General features: G+C 42.4%; 1 protein-coding gene across 1 annotated transcript in view; it reads left to right on the top strand.

The window, feature by feature from the left end:
* Positions 1 to 13,262, top strand: part of KALRN (kalirin RhoGEF kinase) — a 363,097-nt gene that overhangs the window by 206,864 nt on the left and 142,971 nt on the right. Inside the window, exons 24-30 of the mRNA XM_035896306.1 lie at positions 517 to 583; positions 1,479 to 1,588; positions 3,412 to 3,481; positions 5,175 to 5,264; positions 9,612 to 9,704; positions 11,063 to 11,174; positions 12,913 to 13,103. Of these exons, the coding sequence (XP_035752199.1) occupies positions 517 to 583; positions 1,479 to 1,588; positions 3,412 to 3,481; positions 5,175 to 5,264; positions 9,612 to 9,704; positions 11,063 to 11,174; positions 12,913 to 13,103 (733 nt within the window). The remainder of the gene's footprint in view (positions 1 to 516; positions 584 to 1,478; positions 1,589 to 3,411; positions 3,482 to 5,174; positions 5,265 to 9,611; positions 9,705 to 11,062; positions 11,175 to 12,912; positions 13,104 to 13,262) is intronic.

The raw sequence follows: 13,262 nt of genomic DNA, 5'->3' as shown, positions 1-13,262 counted from the left end.
TCAGGCTCTACAGATGTGGTTGTTGGGCTTCCCAGCAGTCTGGATTTTCTCCAGCTGGATACCAAGCTGTTGAAGCCTCTTCGAAGTAGTGGTGTCTCCCAAATCTGTCTGTATTGCTACTGAGGATCAAGTTTCAGGGTGACTTACCATTGACTGTTAGCAAAGATGCAAGTGTTGCCAGTGAATCTCAAGTCTGTACTCCCAGGGAAAAAAAAAGTTCTGAGAATCAGTTGACTGTTAAGGATGGGCATGTAGAGAGTAAATCATATTTCAGGGTTGCAGAAATACAGCTTAACAGAATTTTATGCAGAAAAGGTATTTAGAAAATAACCCTACAAGGGACTAGAGTATGAAGAGGTATTTCATTCACAGAGCTGAAAGGCGCAAAGTGAGGCAGCTGAAGACTTAGAGTGGAAGTACACTGATTCGTGAAGACAACAGAAGGATGTTTTGTTTTCTGTTCATTGTACGAATGCCTATAATGTCCAAAACACTTGAAATACTTTCCTTTTTCAGATTCATTATGGCTGAGCTGCTGCAGACAGAAAAAGCTTATGTCAGGGACTTACATGAATGTTTAGAGGTAAGTTATGACCTGGGAAGTCTCCAGTATTTTCAGGAAGGACATGGTATCCTTTGCGGTGGTGATGTTCACTGTACTGCAAAGGCTGACCTTGACAAGAGTCTGTGGGAGGGTGCCACCATGGGTGGCTAGTCGCAAAGCTGTGTCCTGTTGCTGGTGGGAGCGGGGTGGGAAGCAAAGGGAGGTTGTCTCCTGCTGGCAGAACTGTGCCCTGTGCTCCCCAGGGGTGGCTGTAAATGTCTGCGCCTCCAGGGACACCTGAGCGTGCCTTTATTTACAAAGCTGTGCTGACCCCTGCAGAGTGGGAGCAATGTCCTGGGACTCAGTAAAGCACAATATATTTGCACGTTGACCTGAAATTTGTTGGTTTCTAGTCTTTTTTGAATCACTGAGAGTTTTCTTAAGAATTGAAATCTATTCCTTTGGATCATCTCATGCTAGAGAAAGAGCTGGATTTGCACTGTCAAATACCTTGTCTAGCTCTACAGCAGGGTGTTTCTGAAGGGGACTGTGACATTCAGGGCAAAAAGCAGAGAGTGTCAGTGAAATCTGTCAGCTTTCACATTCCAGATTTTTATGTATCTAATGCTACTGAAGTGGCAAATCCACCTTATCTTTCAACTGTTTCTGCCTGCAGTTTTTGGACACCATCAGTTGGACAGCAAAGACAGGTGTTGTTGGCATGTTTCTCCTTTTTCCTCAGACAACCTCTGAATGTCAGCACTTTGAATTTCTCTAGAGAGCTTTCTGTGACACTGGAACGTTTTTGTTTTTTTTTTTTTTTTTAGCTTGTTTGTTTAATCTCGAAGTACTATGCCTTTGACAATAAAACAGGGAAATCTATTCTTTTTCACTGCATTTATTCACAAAGCTAAGAATTGCTGATGTCTTCCAGACTTACCTTTGGGAAATGACAAGTGGAGTGGAAGAAATACCTGCTGGGATCCTTAATAAAGAACACATCATCTTTGGCAATATTCAGGAGATATATGACTTTCATAACAAGTAGGTTTTCCTAACAGTTCTGTTAATGTTTAGTGACTAAGGAAACCGAAGACATGTGTATACCTATACATCTATGTGGTGTCTGCAGTGAACACTTATAGTACAATGTACACAGGAGTGTAAAGTAATTGATCCAGATTTGCAAAATAATGTTTGACTTCTTGGTTTTTTTCCTTTACAAAAATGAATGCATCTTAGTTTATACTTCGCCTTCAGCTGATTAACAATGTTAAAGTCATATTATACCAATGCTTTGTAGTCCCCTACATGCTTTACATCTCACAGCACTAGATCTAGTCTGGAAGCTTGTCTTTCAAAAGTGTGATCTCTTGGAAAACACGAGGGGGAAAAAAGGAATGGTTGACGTGAGCTGGGTTAATAAGTGGCTTTGCTGCCACTTCTTGGAGACTCTCTGTATTTGATCTGTAACTAACAGTACTCCCTTTTATCAAGATAAGTCTGTATCAGGTCAGTTTAGAGGGCATGGTTTTGCTGCTATAATGTGAATGCAACAGCAATTATAAACTTAACATTTAGGGGTGCTGAATCCCACAAGTTCAGTGTAAAATTCAAAGTCTGTCTTCAAGTTATGTATCAAAACAAAAGCATTTTGAAAAATGTAGCAGAAAACCCTTCCCTGTTGAAGTTCTGGGAGACTTTCAGTGCTTTAGCCAGATAAACATGCCATCACATACACATAAATATGGTCATCCCACACTCATAAATATGGTCCAGCAGAGGCTGCCACACACGTGCTTTTGTGCAAGCAGCTTCAAAGCAAATCAGGATAGTGGATTCAAAATACATATTACATTTAAAAGGCCTTTAAGTAATAGATTAATTGACTTCCAGCCCACAAGAATTGCCCTGTCATACAGGTAAGTATTCTTCTCCCATTTAAAACTATGTTGGGATCACCCAGTTGCCTTCCTGCTTCCCCTCTCTTTGTGGTGCCATATCTTCTTTTTAGTGACCCTGACTGATGCCATCTGATTACTCTCCTTTTTGACTTTCCCCTGCTCCCAGCTAACACCCCTCAGTCATGTCCCTCAGTTCCCTGCTGCTGTCATTTGTCCTTTCTCTGACCATCTTCCTCCAGCCTGCTGCTTCTACGTAATCCTTTTCCCGCTAAAACTTTTAGCAATGCTAAAATCAATTGCTCCCCACCTTACCTCCACCAACATCCTCCACAATCTTCTCCTTTAGCTGGTGATGTTAAGGCATCCCCAGCCTGATTCAGGGCTGGGGAAACAGCACATTCAGTTGCTTCTCCTTCTGCAACTTCTGTTTCACATTCCTCTTTCCACCCAGGCACTGTACAGGGCTCTAGCTGCAAACAGAGATGTCACTCATAGTACAAAATGTTGGGAGAGAGTTGATCACAAAGTCTGTATTTTGGGGGTTTACTACTTACCTTTGAAGTATGAAGCTTGTTTAAATTGTTGTCCCTTGCCCAGTGTGCTGAGTTTGGTGATGGAAAGCTGGAAGCTCTGGGCTTCTCTTTTTGCTCTTCCTCTGAACCATTGCACAAGATCTTTTTGAAGATTCACGATGTGGTTCTCGAATATCACTTTGCAGTCCTGAATACACTGACCCCCTACTAGGGACTGGTACCTTTTCCTCTCTAGTTGAGTCAGGCATAACTGTTCTCAAAAAACAAAGCATAACTTGGCCAGGACACACTTTTTCCACTGGCAGGACACTTGATTAGCCTTGTAATCAAGATACAAGTATTAATCATTAGCACTGATTAACTCATTGGTCATTCTGCTTCTCCTGGGTATCTGACTATAACTAATTACATTGGTGTCTTCTTTTTTCAGCATTTTTCTGAAAGAACTAGAGAAATACGAACAACTGCCTGAGGATGTGGGCCACTGCTTCGTCACCTGGGTAATGAGGCTTGTTCTTTTCATTATTTATTTAAATTAATTCTCCAGCACAGACAGAAACAAGCTGGGAATAGGTGCAAGTGTTACGTCCTTAGTGATACATGAGATCAGGAGCTAATCTGGAACTATGACTGCTTTGTCTTTCACCTCTCCCAGGGCGAAAGGTTCCCTCCCTTAATTCTTCTCCTGAGCAGCTGTGTGAAGGCTTTCCGGAGCCTCTCTCCTTGTCCTGCACTGACCAGCACAGATTTAGCTCTGCCGGTTCCTGTTTAACAGGACTTTGTCAAACCAAACCTGTATTTAGGGGTGACATTCATTTCTTTGTGAAAGGCCCTGGGAGGATGGACATTTAAAATCTTAATATACCCTCCTTAGAGAATTTCAGTCATGTCATGAGATATCTGCAAAGGCATGAACAACATATTTTATCAACATTTTTCCTCAGAAATTAATGTCAAATTGCTGAACCACTGTGCTCTCATTGCATTACCCAATGCCAGGATGATTTCCAACAGGACTATGAAAACTTGATGCTGAGTCTTCATGGGTGTAGGAGGCTCCAGGAATTGGCTACAGCAATTTATCTGTATTGAAAGCTGTTTTCTTTTCAAAATATTTACCACGCAAGTCAGCCATCATCATGTTTTCTCTGATGGTTTTATTCATATTTCAAAGCTGGGAATTAGTATTTTAAAAGTCATTATGGAACATTTTCACTTCCCAAAAAAATAAGCAAGTTTGGATGAATTCAAATGGGCTTCTAATTTAAAAACATGACACAAATATTGATGAAATGGATTCAGAAATATTGTTTACAAAGAAGAGTTTATATATTTATGAAAGATGGACACATTTACGTATCGTGCTGTGCAAAATCTTTGTGGTACTCTTAAGATACTACCACATCATCTCAGCAGTAGTACGTGTCCAGAGCTGTGTGTATGGTTACAGACATACATACAAAGCTGCCTGCCCGATTTGCAGGGTCCTGTTATTTAGATAGCTGGTATGAAAAATACAATAGTAATAGGAGGAGGCCATCCTCCCCTTCTGTTTGCCTGCCTCTCCCTGAGACCAGAGTTCAGTAATACAAAACTGCTCTAAGGCAGGAGTGCACAGATGCTTTTAGTTTCCTCTTAAAAATAAATAAATTAGGAAATGAAATGCAAAACACTCCTAGCACAACATAAAATTTAAGCCATTAAAGCCTGAACAAAGGTAGGAAAGGCAAGTTTGGGCCAGGCGCCACAAATCTGAGCCAGTCTGAAGTCCAAAATGTTGTCTGGAGCCAGTTTAAGCTAGGTGAGTCTTTTGCTCAGTTTCTACACTGGCTTTATCTGCAAGTAGGTGATAGAGCCAACATTTCATGACTGGGTTTTGAGACCTGCAGGCTTTTGGATACAATCTGTGTAATATCATTAGAGCTCTTAGAAATTATTTTATAGCAGGATTAAAGTTTTAGGCTTTCCCTCTGTGACACTTGTTAAAGAAAGCCTCCCATAGCTGATACACAGTGCACCTAATTCCCCTCAGAACTGCTCAGGTAAGGTATGACCTGTCTGTAAGTCTTCTGTTCTTAATTTGCGGTTCTTATGTCGCTTTGAGAGGCGGGGGTTTATGAATGGAAGTAATGAAAGACTGTGCAAGCAGAGAAATAGCTAATCTTGCTTTTCCCTTGATGTTTGTTTTTACAGGCAGATAAATTTCAGATGTATGTCACCTACTGCAAAAACAAGCCTGACTCCAGCCAGCTTATCCTGGAACACGCAGGGACTTTCTTTGATGTAAGCAGCCATTGCCATTTTCCTTCAGCACACATAGTGCAGCTGAGACACCTCCTCTTTAGATCTGAGCAACGAGTTCCTTTTTGTGCTTTGGCATTTGGGTTTTTCATTCCACTGCAGATATCACTGTTGTGAAAACTGATAGGCTGTGGTGTGATGTGTGATCTTCATCAGTGTGGCAAGTTGTTTTTAATGGAGATACACATTCTTCTCAGAACCTTTGTGCATTTTTCAGACCCAATCCTTTCTAAAGATCTGGTTTAGATATACTTTCTACTTCTCTTACTTTAGTGGTAAAATGAAAAGCAGATCCTATTATATTTTATGACCTGAAATCCCTAAGTCCAAAACAAGATCCTGTCCTCCTGTTCTGCAAATTTTACCCACCCTATTAAACATTTGCTTCATCATGCTAGTAAGGGACTCCACTGACTGCAATTAGACTATTTCCCTTACAATCACTACACCTGGTGATAAACATTTGCAGGCTCCAGACACAGTTTTGTAGACTGAGAAAAATCTTTAAGGTTTTTTGAGTACTTTTAAACTAAGCTTTCCCCCTGATTTTTGGAACCTCATCCATTTTGCCATGCTTGTCTGCATTAGTTGCCTTTCTGAAAAAATGCTAAGACCTCTTTTCCATAGCATTGAAGATCTTTTTAAAAATTTAACCACTCAGCAGGACCCAACCTGCCTGACATGAATCAGCTCCTCTGGGTTTCGTGTGTGCCAGTGGTTATAGCATTTCAATTAAACTCAACACTGAAAGATCTCACATGAGCCAGAAGAAGAGTGATGAACGCCTTTTTCTTTTGCCTTAGTTTTTGCAGTGTTACCAAATGGTCTAAAAGTAGAATTGAACTGAAAGGGATTTTCCAGGAGGTGGCGCTTGAGCCTGTTGAATGGTTTGTACTGGTTGGTGACTTGTGGAGGGTTTGAGCCGCCTTAGGTGTCTATCAGTCTTGTTCACACTGGTTAAAAGCATTTCCTCTGCTAAATTTTTCCACTCCAGCTCTCTATATGGGCTAGAAACCTGCCTGGTGTTGCCTAATAGAGAATATTAATGTGTCAGCATCTGCTGTTTTGCAAGGGGAGATGTTTTCCTTCCACTGGTGGGAATTGTGCTGGGCTACCCAGTGATGCCTGTGCAAAAAGAGAAGGCTGGCTATCGCCCCAAAAAAGTCCTTTAGGAGTCACTCAGTCTGACTAAGGTAGTTTAAATTATCTGTAGATCCTTCTTACCCTGATCTTGGAGTGGCAGTGGTTAACGTGGCAGGACAGGGGACAGTCTGGCCCAAGGAATATGGAGGAAATGGCTGGTTTTCTTCCGGGAAGAACCTGGAATTTCTCAAAACACCCTGATGATGGGAATGAGTTATCTAAAATAACACTGCTTAGTAAGAAGCCTATTTGAAGATCACAAGTGTACAATCCCTCAAATTGCATAAGCCATATAGAAAGACACATTTGAGATGAAAACAAGTAGTCCCAGTGTCTGAACCCTTTAAGTCTGTGGAATATTTGCAGGTTCGGGGCTCATTGCAAGAGCTGCAGCTGATGGAAATCAGCATATTATTGAAGTGATAGAGTTGATTTTAGTGTCTGTTATTTAAGTGAGCTTTGGGCCTCAGGACAGAGTTTGGTTCAGTCACCCATATGCTTCTGTTATTTTGAATATTTTTTTTCCTTTCAATCTTGGAAAAGATGTGTTTTCATATTCAAGAAGCCACAGGGCACCTTTAATTTGCATGAGCAGCATTTATCATTACCTGAGTGGAACATGGTAAAGCTCATTGACTTTGGTAGCATTGCAGAGCATTGTGTTCTGCATGGATGACGGTTGTTGGACAGTTTCTCTGCTGAGCTAAAGCGTCCCTTAGGAAATGGGCAGAGGCGCAAGCAGGGTCTCAGTTTCTCCTTGGTAGTATTTTTTTTCTTAAATTGCTCACCAAAGATTTGTATCATGCGTTACAAAACCTAGATGTTTCCTGAGGTTTTTAGTGCTGAATCAGTCTACTCAGCAAGCCATTAGTCTGTTCACCGAGTTCAGGATGCAGTTTGTCCTCCTACTAAACAACCCTACACAATCAAATTACTTATCTCTTTAGATATTTGACACAAAATCTGGGCACTTTATCACTGCTTCATGGTAAATTCAGCAGTTCTTATGGCATGAAATTGTATTCAAGTATTCCTGTGTCCATGTTGTTCTTGGAGGGTGCTGCGAGGGTCCTGTGCTGCCCCACGCAGGGGATATTTTTGGTGTTTTTCTGGGTTTCTGTCACTGCATGTAAGACTACACATTGATCGTGTTCTGCAGCTAATCTGGTTTGCAACACACAACTGCCAGCACATGGTGCCTGTTAGATACCTTCATTTTTTCCAGGCCCTTGTGTCTAATGGTGAGCCATGGTGCACTATAGCATGAACAAGCTTGCTTTGAACAAGAAGCAGGGCAAAGTAGAGAGCACAGAGCCCTGTGGCTAGCTTGCTTCTGAAACCTGCCAGCTACTTCAAAGCTAGCTCAGGTATCTCTCTGCTTCATGTTACTTAGAGGTGTGAGAGAAATGTCTGCACAGACCCTGCACGGACCTTTCCAGTTTCCACCTCCACCCCCAGTAAGTTCAAACCTCTCCAGCTGTTACAAAGTCAACCCAAGACACACTCCAGCAGGCTGCTGTCTTACTACAAAACTTCAGGGACCAGAGGAAGGAGCTGCAGGGAGTAGGTCCCTTTCCAGCAGTGTATTTGTCTGATTGCCATGTAGCAGTGCTATAGCTTCCCTGCTGCAGGTTCCTGTGCGGCAGGGACAGCTGTCACTCCACCAACAGAGACAGCTCTGCACAGTCTGACCAGGGAGCATCCTGGCAGGGCAGGGAATGCCTGAAGGGGAGGCATCTTGCTGGGAGCACGCCCTGCTGTTCAGAGAGCTGGGAGGAAGGAATAGCGCTAAATTCATTACTTGGATCCTACAAAAACAAGTGTACTTAGCCAGCTCCAGGAAGTTCACAGACGTGGCCGAGGTCTTGCTGGCTCCTGCAGTTACTAATTGAGGCCCAGCCATGTGCTCTGCAGACACCATCCCTGCCTGGAGCCAGCCATGACTCAGCTTCATGCAAGCTCCATTAACCCCCACACAGACCCCCTTCATTTTTGGGTCTTGTTCATGACACCAGAGATATTTTTTTCTAAAACAAACTTGCCTAGTACAAAAAAAAAAAAACAAAAAAAAACCAACCTCTTGGCATATTGTGTGAAAAGTGGCTATTTTTGCATCCCAACATAAACACTGGAGCTAAAAAACCCAGTAACCTTCCTAGTACTCAGCAGAAAATCAAACTGTATACAGAAAGAAAATCTCTGTTCTTGGCAGCTCTTCCCTCTTCATATTCTGTAACTTCTTCCCTTTACAGCTTCAAATTTACCCTCCAATAGCTGGAGATAAGTCTCATTCCCCCTCCCCATCTGCTGCCTTAGGAACTGAGGATTTCCTGAGGGCCAGGAGCAAGGGCAGGCATGCCCAGGGCCTGGTGGAGACAGGAGGAATTCCAACCTGTTCTATGTCAGCAGAGGTCTGCCCCTGTAGAGCATGAGTTTGAAGTCTTTTAGATAGCTATATGTGGCATTAGAGTCCTGTAGGATTTTCAGGAGCTCCTAATTCCCCCTGGAACCAGTTGGAGGGAGGCAGCTGGGCCCTTTGCAGACCTCACCAGGTGCCTGTCTGCAATGCCTCCAGAAGTTCATGAGCACATCACACTGATCAGCACAGACATTTTGGTTGAGATTCAGGTGACAACCCAGAAGTATTCAGTGCTGTAAAAGGTATCATAAAGGTATCTCTCCTGGCCCCCAGCTGCCTCCTCAGAGTAGCACAGGTCTGTCAGCACTGTGTCAGACCTGTTACTCCCATGTGGATATTTCAATTACCCCAGGGCTCTCAAATGGTACTAGATGTTTAGACAGCTAAATTATACCCTACGCATGCAATTTAATTTAATGTCATTCCATTTTAATTGAATGTTAAGACTCTGCTTTCAGCCTTCGTAGCTAGGAGAAACCAGTTGACGTGACAGATAAGTCATATTTAAATCGAAGCCTATGTGGTTTATTCAACATAGCCTTAGCTTGACTTGCGTAGAGCCCCTGCAGTTTAAGTGGCCTTAGGGGGACTCGGTAGTTTATTGCCAGCCTCTCAGAAACCACAGTTACTTGTATGTGTGCTTAAAGAGAGTTAAAAAACTAAACACAGAAATGCAGAGATCCAGAGCTAAAATTAGTTATGGGTGGTTCTGTCTGGCAGGCGGTTAATCGTTTTCCATGACTGACTGTTGGTTTTATCTCTTTTAGGAAATTCAGCAAAGACATGGCCTGGCCAACTCTATCTCTTCTTATTTAATCAAGCCTGTCCAGAGGATCACAAAATACCAACTCCTACTGAAGGTACCTTAGTGAGCTGCCCGAATCAGCTCATGCAGAGTTTTGAAGAGTTAAATTATTTTTAAGGGAGCTGCTTCATCACGTGTTCATGATCTGTAAGCAGCTACTGCTGAGCTGCTACTCCTACTTCCCAGGCCTGAGCATGGCAACAAAGTGTGAAATCAGGTTGAGTGTTTTAAAGGAAAAGGCTCACAGAAAGAAAAAAAAAACAGTAAAAAACTGATCACTGGTTTCAACTGTTTTGTTTTGGTTTGGTTTTTTTATCCAGGTGGGCTTAACCCTAAAAAGCAAGAACTAGGAAAGAGAAATTGAAGGGGTGACAGAACTGTTTACTTTCCTTCTTGCTAAATTTGTGACATGTAATAATTTGATTAAAGGCTCCAATGACAACAGTAATGGACTTTGGAAATTTTCTCTGACTCTTGACTGAGACTTCTTCGCTGGTGTTAGATTCTGTTTGGGAGCTGACACTTTTGTGTTTGAAAAACACGGAAAAGCTTCATATACAAAGCAAAGGATTTCCAAGTGAAACATTAACATTTCCCATTAAAAAACCCTACCTTTGTGGTCTGTTGTAAACTGGTTACAGTTTTTTGCAGTATCTTGTGAGTAGGTGAATTTTAGATCTAGCTTAACCAGCCACTGTTAACTTTAAAGAAGAAAAAATATGTGGGTGATAACGGAAGACAGATTGCGACTTTGAAAAGCTAGGACCAGATATAATACTTGCACCTCTTTAAAGATTCCTGTGTATACACCAAAGGAGTGATATGTTGTAGTAGGAAGGTACTTACTGACTACATTTGATGTACAAATTGACAGACTGACAAATCTGTCCTTTATACCAGTTCCTGAAACAGCACACAGGTTTACCATAGTCTCGTGAGTGCTGTGGGACAGCAAGCCTGCACTGCACAAACCATCTGCTAAAACACCCTTTCAGTCATCACCCCTTTGGTCTTCTCCTCCAGTGAATCTTTCCTGAAGGCACGTCTGAGCTCTGGGCACAGCACGCTGCCACCCTGCCTGCACTGCCGTACTCACCAGCACTGCTGGATCAGGCAGGGCTCCCTGCAACCCGGCTGGCACAGCTGGACTGACAGATGTCTGCTGCATAGGCTTAACTCCCCAGAAATCTTCTGGGTGCAGAGTCTCACTCGAGAGCACCTTGTTTTGTCTTGCTTTACAGTCATTCTCATTTGATCCCCACTATCTATGAGCATCCACGGTGGATTTTGATGCAGTTCAGCTTTTTCCTGTCACTGTTAGCGAAGCAGTTGCATGTACCAAGTAACACAATCGAATATCAAGACAGCATGTCAGTCAGAGTTTGCTTATAGGTGTTCTGCATTGTTTTTTAGGAACTGCTGACCTGCTGTGAGGAGGGCAAAGGGGAGCTCAAAGATGGTCTGGAAGTGATGCTCAGTGTCCCAAAGAAGGCCAATGACGCGATGCACGTCAGCATGCTGGAAGGTAGCAGAGGGGCAGGTGGCCGGGGCAGGGGAGGGACCCGCTGATCAATGAAGCCTTCTTGTAACTTGTGTAGAAAGTTAGTACAGGATGACTGTAGCAATACTGTTGATTGATCATAATTTTCCGGTACTTCCTAGCTCCTTTCTGATATTTCTCCAAAAGTCTTGGAAGAATAAAGCTGCCTAGGAAGTTTGGAGGGTTTTATTTATATCTTGTATGTGTGTATGTATTTATATGTGTATATATATGTACATACATGTGTGTATACATCTACAATGTATACATAAATTTGGTTAAAACATTCTTACTTAATGAAACAAAAAAGACCCTTCCTGAAACAGTATCAGTTTAGCTGCTGGCAGCCCTAACAATTATTGGATGAAAACATTTCTAAATACTGCCTCAACATTTCAAAAGAAATAGTTCTGGTTTTCTGAGTCAAAACAGCTTGTGTTTCAAAATGTTAGTATAATTACCCCAAAGATTAAAAAATAAAGAAAAAAAGTATTATTAAAAAGTATTTCAAAATTACAGAAAAAAAATATTTTGATTGCCCCAAATTTAAGTCTTTTATTGGCTTTTTGATGTGTGGAGTATTTCTAAAATTTAAAAATTTTATTCTGGACAGAGATGCTTTATTGTCTCTCAAACATTTTCTTGGCCTGGGAAAATCATTTCCAGCCTGGCTTGAGTCAGAACCAGGAAACAAGAAGAGTACTTAAAGCAGGCTAGAAAAAGGAAATGGAGCCAGTAGCTAAGCAGCACGTTAAGATTAAAATTGCAGGGGGCAAACTGACCCAGCCTAGGTAGAAACACTGTAAAGATGGTGTTAATTGTGGTGTCTCGTGAAAAGCAAGGTTTCCCAAAATAACGCCTCGATAATCTGTCCCCATGAGATGACCAGCACCACACAATAAGAAGGAAGCAGGGATGCTTTGTTAGGGTAGACAAGCATTTAGAAAGTTGTCTTCAGAATAAAACGTTATTCCTGAATATTTGGAGCAGGGACCAGGGCTGCTTGCCGCTCTCCAAGGGCTGTCTGACATGAGCAACAGCAGGCTGTGCTGGTGGAGGAGCAGTCCCCAGCTCTGGAGAGAAATGTGATGCACAAGCTGCTGAGACAGCAGCTTGGAGGGCACCTTGCACCAGGGACTCCCTTTTCCCTCGAGCCCCTCAGTTATGTGGAGTGAGTCCTGTGATCCTTGGCCATGTGAAGGTTTTTGCCATGCAGCTTGGAAGATGAGAAACTCCTCCTGGAAAGCTTGTTTCAGATACCATACCAACTTGCTCTCATAGGTGTAGCTCCCCCATGCCACTGCTGTGGACTCACAGGCCCTTGAAACTTGGGTTAGCGTGCCTGAAGGCATCATCGTATGATGGGCATTCCAGCTACCACACGTTATGTTTCTCTGAATTTGCATTGACATGCATAAGAATCCTTGCATTGCAGTTCTGTGTACAGTAACCGCTGCTGAAACATTTATAATATTTAAGTAATTACTGTTACACTTTAGCAGCAGTCTCATTCAGTGCATATGACATATTTGCCTCTGGTGAAATAATTATATCATTACAGTAGGAAAAAGAAAAGAAAAATATTTTCACTGGGGCAATGGATGCCCATTAATGTCCTTTCAGAATATGCATAAAAAAAGAGAAAGACCCTTTTATTTCAAGTCCTTTCTGGGCATTACTGGTCCCAAGAACAAATATGAGCCAATGTATTTTGTGGTTTTAGGGTTTGATGAGAACCTGGACGTCCAGGGAGAGCTGATTCTTCAGGATTCCTTCCAAGTGTGGGATCCCAAGTCTCTCATTCGGAAAGGCCGTGAGAGGCATTTGTTTCTCTTTGAAATCTCTTTGGTGTTTAGCAAAGAGATCAAAGATTCTTCAGGACACACAAAATATGTTTACAAGAACAAGTTGCTGGTAGGTGTGGCTGCAAAGAAAATATTCTGGGTGTTGTGTTTCCTGTAGGTAGAGGTGGAGTTTGGGGGATGGCTCACGTGTCCCCGTGCTGGGCTGGGGATCCTCATGCCACCTGGAATGGCTGGCTCTGGCCCATGCAGGGCTCACCTGGAGCTTGGG

The sequence above is a fragment of the Egretta garzetta genome, unplaced genomic scaffold (assembly GCF_000687185.1).
Source record: "Egretta garzetta isolate BGI_Z169 unplaced genomic scaffold, ASM68718v1 scaffold326, whole genome shotgun sequence".
NCBI lineage: Eukaryota > Metazoa > Chordata > Aves > Pelecaniformes > Ardeidae > Egretta > Egretta garzetta.
This window is presented reverse-complemented; position numbering and strand designations above follow the sequence as displayed.